Source organism: Oncorhynchus kisutch, linkage group LG14 (assembly GCF_002021735.2).
Source record: "Oncorhynchus kisutch isolate 150728-3 linkage group LG14, Okis_V2, whole genome shotgun sequence".
NCBI lineage: Eukaryota > Metazoa > Chordata > Actinopteri > Salmoniformes > Salmonidae > Oncorhynchus > Oncorhynchus kisutch.
This window is the reverse complement of record NC_034187.2, coordinates 12796587-12802586: the sequence shown is the minus strand read 5'-3', so window position 1 is coordinate 12802586 and position 6000 is coordinate 12796587. Positions and strand designations below refer to the sequence as shown.

The following is a 6000-nucleotide window of genomic DNA, read 5'->3' as shown; positions in this document are numbered from 1 at the left end:
GTCTGTCTGTCTGTCTGTCTGTCTGTCTGTCTGTCTGTCTGTCTGTCTGTCTGTCTGTCTGTCTGTCTGTCTGTCTGTCTGTCTGTCTGTCTGTCTGTCTGTCTGCCTGCCTGCCTGTCTGTCTGTCTGTCTGTCTGTCTGTCTGTCTGTCTGTCTGTCTGTCTGCTTGCCTGTCTGTCTGTCTGTCTGTCTGTCTGCTTGCCTGTCTGTCTGTCTGTCTGTCTGTCTGTCTGTCTGTCTGTCTGTCTGTCTGTCTGTCTGTCTGTCTGTCTGTCTGTCTGTCTGTCTGTCTGTCTGTCTGTCTGTCTGTCTGTCTGCCTCTGTCTGTCTGCTTGCCTGTCTGTTACTGTTTCTGTCCATCTCTGTGTCTGTCTCGGTCTGCCTTCCCTCCTGCCTGTCTATCTCCCTGGCCTCTGACATGTTTTCATAGTAATAATCTCCTTACTTGGACCCAGACATATGACACACCATAGCTCTCTAGATGAGGCATCATTGAAGCTGTCCAAACCAGAAAGACTACTGTGTGGGTAGTGGGTACCTAACTATTTTATCAAACTGTCCGAAACAGCACATCTCCTAATGACGTTTTACCCAATTCTGTTCAGAATTAGCTGTTGTGTGATGTCAATGTTGGCCTAGCAGTTCAGGACAGTTCAGGACATGTTGCCTAATTCTGTTTTACTCTAATCCTTTAGAAAACAAATGAATGATGAAGAGAATGAATGTGATTTGAAACTCTCCTTTGTCTGATAGTAATAAAAAACACATTGAAAACAGAGGTTGTTATATATAGTTAATGTAGCCTAAGACTACAACATTATCCATCTCCGCCTCTGTCTTCCGTTTGAACATGATGGGGCAATGAGGCCAAGGGAGATTAACAGACATTTAAAAGGAATTGACCACACAAAACCATTGTAGTCTACTCATATGAAAGTTTAATTCAATCAAACAGCTAAACAGTTGAATACTTTATACATTTTCCATCTAGTAGTGAGTCTGAGGTAAGTAACCAGCAAGGTCACACCAGCAACAGCATTGTTGTGTTGTGTGAGGGAGGCGGGTAGTGAGAGGGCAGTGACGCTGAATAGTGCCCTCCTCCCCTTCCCAATTCCGCCGATTTAGCGTCTGCCCACTCCTCGCTCCTGCACCGACCTCCAGGGGAAACCGCTTTGTTACCAACCGTATCCAAATTTTACGCGGGTTACCCAAGTCCGACTCAATTAAAATACAGTAGCCCCAGAGAAGTAGGATTTTGAGAAATAACGTGTACTGTCTCTTTAAGATCTCTTGGCTAGTTTGCTTCGTATTGATCAATCCACCATTTTCCAACACACAGCGGCGGCAGTGGTAACACAGCGACAGCTAACCCTACCTGGAGACGCCAGGACCCGGGGCAGTCATGGCAGCGAACATGTACCGGGTTGGAGGTAAGGGGGAACACATTTTGGGACAATTTTGTATCCTTTATGTTGCGCTCGTCCGGTTCGTCTCAGGATTTGCAGCATGTTTTTACCCTTCCTTTTATTTCCTAAAGCGCCTTGTGTTTCAGTCAGAGTGATGAAGACGATGGTGACTATGTGAGGAGGAGGATGGTGATGAAGGGGAGTCTCGTAGCGCTAGGGATCGACCCCGGGTTTTTATTGTTGTTGTTTCCATCCCGTATCGCTATTGTTGTTACACAAACCAATATGATCGTCTTTGGTAGGCCTAACAGCATTTGTTTTCACTAAAATAGTTCAACCGCGATTCGCTTTTAAAAGTAAAGTTTGGCTTGCCAGTCAGCTACCAAACGTTAGCTAGCTAGGTTGCTAACATGTTATTTGGCTCTGGATAGAGTGAGTCAGAATTAAAGGAATTAGTATTAAACTAATTTAATACTATCTCTGGTACGAGTGTTATGAGGCAGGGCAGGATGACTACTGCTGGTCTCTGAAGTTAGCTAACTTAAATAAGGTGCCTTTCAGAATTATAATAAATTACAATTTAGCCTGTTCAGGTTGAGTTAATTTACCTGAGAGTCTAGCTATCCAACTCACCTGGATATTTTAGTGTTGGGGGATTGATTATAGTTAGAAGACTGGGGTCAGGTGTTTCACTCTCCTGCAATACATTTGAACAGGAGTTTGACAGCAAATTGGTGACTGTATCTAGTAGGCAAACGTTAGTCAAGCCAGTTTTTAAACCAAGCTTGTTAGCTAGTGTGAAAATGTTTGTTGGACCACAACTGTGTGTGTGTGTAAAGTGTTGGTTTCATAAATGGAAATAAAAGATCCCAGAAATGTTCCATATGCACAAAAAGTGTATTTCTCTCAAATTGTGTCAACAAATGTGTTTACATTTCTCCTTTACCAAGATAATCCATCCACCTGACAGGTATGGCATATCAAGAAGCTGATTAAACAACATGGTCAGTCCACAGGTGCATCTTGTGTTGGGGACAATAAAAGGCCACTCTAAAATATACAGTTTTGTCACACAACACAATAGATGTCTCAAGTTTTGAGGGAGTGTGCAATTGGCATGCTGACTGCAGGAATGTCCATCAGAGCTGTTGCCAGATAATTTGATGTTAATTTCTCTACCATAAGCCACCTCCAACTTCGTTTTAGAGAATTTGGCAGTACGTCCAACTGGCATCACAACCGCAGACCACATGTATGGGGTCATGGGTGAGTGTTTTTCTGATGTCGACGTCATGAACAGAGTGCCCCACGGGTGGGGTTATGGTACGGGCAGGCATAAGCTACGGACAACAAATACAATTACATTTTATTGATGGCAATTAGAATGCTCTAAAATACCGTAATGAGATCCTAAGGCCCTTTTTTTTTTAGGTATCAGATGCATATCTGTATTCCCAGTCGTGAAATCAATAGATTAAGGCCTAATTTATTTATTTCAATTGACTGATCTCTTATGAACTGTAACTCAGTGAAATTGTTGCATATATATATATATATATATATACATACATACAGTGGGGCAAAAAAGTATTTAGTCAGCCACCAATTGTGCAAGTTCTCCCACTTAAAAAGATGAGAGGCCTGTAATTTTCATCATAGGTACACTTCAACTATGACAGACAAAATGAGAAAAAATCCAGAAAATCACATTGTAGGATTTTTAATGAATCTATTTGCAAATTATGGTGGAAAATAAGTATTTGGTCACCTACAAACAAGCAAGATTTCTGGCTCTCACAGACCTGTAACTTCTTCTTTAAGAGGCTCCTCTGTCCTCCACTCGTTACCTGTATTAATGGCACCTGTTTGAACTTGTTATCAGTATAAAAGACACCTGTCCACAACCTCAAATAGTCACACTCCAAACTCCACTATGGCCAAGACCAAAGAGCTGTCAAAGGACACCAGAAACAAAATCGTAGACCTGCACCAGGCTGGGAAGACTGAATCTGCAATAGGTAAGCAGCTTGGTTTGAAGAAATCAACTGTGGGAGCAATTATTAGGAAATGGAAGACATACAAGACCACTGATAATCTCCCTCGATCTGGGGCTCCACGCAAGACCTCACCCCGTGGGGTAAAAATGATCACAAGAACTGTGAGCAGCCTCCCGGGTGGCACAGTGGTTAAGGGCGCTGTACTGCAGCGCCAGCTGTGCCATCAGAGTCCCTGGGTTCGCGCCCAGTCTCCGGCCGCGACCGGGAGGTCCGTGGGGCGACGCACAATTGGCCTAGTGTCGTCCGGGTTAGGGAGGGCTTGGTCGGTAGGGATGTCCTTGTCTCATCGCGCACCAGCGACTCCTGTGGCGGGCTGGGCGCAGTGAGCGCTAACCAAGGTTGCCAGGTGCACGGTGTACCCTCCGACACATTGGTGCGGCTGGCTTCCGGGTTGGATGCGTGCTGTGTTAAGAAGCAGTACGGCTGGTTGGATTGGACGGAGGACGCATGACTTTCAACCTTCGTCTCTTCCGAGCCCGTACGGGAGTTGTAGCGATGAGACAAGATAGTAGCTACTACAACAATTGGATACCACGAAATTGGGGAGAATAAAGGGGGGGGGAAAAAGAAAAAAGAACTGTGAGCAAAAATCCCAGAACCACAGGGGGGACCTAGTGAATGACCTGCAGAGAGCTGGGACCAAAGTAATAAAGCCTACCATCAGCAAGGGCATTGAATATGAAACGTGGCTGGGTCTTTCAGCATGACAATGATCCCAAACACACCGCCCAGGCATCGACGAAGGAGTGGCTTCGTAAGAAGCATTTCAAGGTCCTGTAGTGGCCTAGCCAGTCTCCAGATCTCAACCCCATAGAAAATCTTTGGAGGGAGTTGAAAGTCTGTGTTGCCCAGCAACAGCCCCAAAACATCACTGCTCTAGAGGAGATCTGCATGGAGGAATGGGCCAAAATACCAGCAACCGTGTGTAAAAACCTTGTGAAGACTTACAGAAAATGTTTGACCTCTGTCATTGCCAACAAAGGGTATATAACAAAGTATTGAGAAACTTTTGTTATTGGCCATATACTTATTTTCCACCATAATTTGCAAATAAATTCATAAAAAATCTTCTCATTTTGTCTGTAGTGTACCTATGATGAAGTGTACCTATGATGAAAATTACAGGCCTCTCATCTTTTTGTGGGAGAACTTGCACAATTGGTGGCTGACTAAATACTTTTTTGCCCCACTATATATATATATATATATATATATCAAAAATTACACTGAATAAAAACTCAAATGTCTGCTTTTACTGAGTTAGTTCATATAAGGAAATCAGTCAATTTAAATCAATTCATTAGGGCCTAATCTATGAATTTCACTTGACTGGACAGGGACGCAGTCATGGGTGGGGCCTGGGAGGACATAGTCCCACCCACGTGGGATCCATGCCTAGCCAATCAGGAGTTTTTTTCCCCCCACAAAAGTGCTTTATTACAGACAGAAATACTCCTCAGTTTCATCAGATGTCCAGGTGGCTGGTCTCAGATGATCCCGCAGGTGAAAAAACTGGATGTGGAGGTCCTGGGCGTGGTTACATGTGGTCTGCGGTTGTGAGGCCGGTTGGACATACTTCCAAATTCTCAAAAATTACAATGGAGGCGGATTAGAGTAGAGAAATTAACATTACATTCTCTGGCAACAGCTCTAGTGGACATTCCTGCAGTCAGCAGGCCAATTGCACACTCCCCTCAACTTGAGACATCTGTGGCATTGTGTTGTGACACAACTGCACATTTTAGTGACCTTTTATTGTCCCCAGCACAAGGTGCACGTGTGTAATGATCATGCTGTTTAATCATCTTCTTGATATATGCCACACCTGTCAGGTGGATCGATTATCTTGGCATTGGAGAAATGCTCACTAACAGGAATGCAAACACATTTGTGCACAACATTTTGAGAGAAATAAGCTTTGTGCGTCTAACATTTCTGGGATCTTTTATTTCAGCTCATAAAACATTGGACAAACACTTTACATGTTGCATTTATATTTTTGTTCTGTTTTTTAAAAGTGTTTTCAAACAATTGTTAACGGTGACCACGGTCATTTTGCTGACCAATAACCATCATCCAAAATTCCATAACCTCAACAACAGTGTCAGCAGCACCAGTTGTAGATTGTGAATGTGACAGATGGGGTCAATGGGACCAGTCATGGAGTAGACAATACTATATAACAACACAGCCTAGTCTTCCCACTCTTATTATTCATACATGTCAACTGGCTGTCGGCTGTTCTGAACAAGTTGTTTTTCAGACAAGTGAGACAACTCACTGTTAAGATAGCTAGCTTTCATAAAAAATAGCCTACGGTTTGGTTCAGGCACTGTGTTGAAATGGTGAGGATTGTGTGTGTGTGTAGTTGAGCCTGTCTGCATGCGATCAGGCCCATGCTGCTGTATAGAAGAGACCCATGAGTTGTTGTGGAAACAGGTGAATTGAAGCCACTCCTCTTCTGTGTTAAACAGTCACTTGGTGCACACTGAGATGAGCTACACCCCCCCCCCCCCCCCCGTTTCCGTTTCATTTTA

General features: G+C 43.8%; 1 protein-coding gene across 2 annotated transcripts in view; it reads left to right on the top strand.

The window, feature by feature from the left end:
• Positions 1 to 1118: 1118 nt before the first annotated feature.
• The window catches only part of LOC116353342 (metastasis-associated protein MTA1), a 73442-nt gene continuing 68560 nt past the window's right edge, over positions 1119 to 6000 (top strand). Inside the window, exons 1-2 of one of the 2 annotated variants that reach the window (XM_031787859.1) lie at positions 1119 to 1247; positions 1340 to 1430. In XM_031787859.1, the coding sequence (XP_031643719.1) occupies positions 1403 to 1430 (28 nt within the window). In that variant the 5' untranslated portion in view covers positions 1119 to 1247; positions 1340 to 1402. Of the gene's footprint in view, positions 1431 to 6000 lie in introns of both variants that reach the window. The other variant, XM_031787858.1, reaches the window with a different exon arrangement.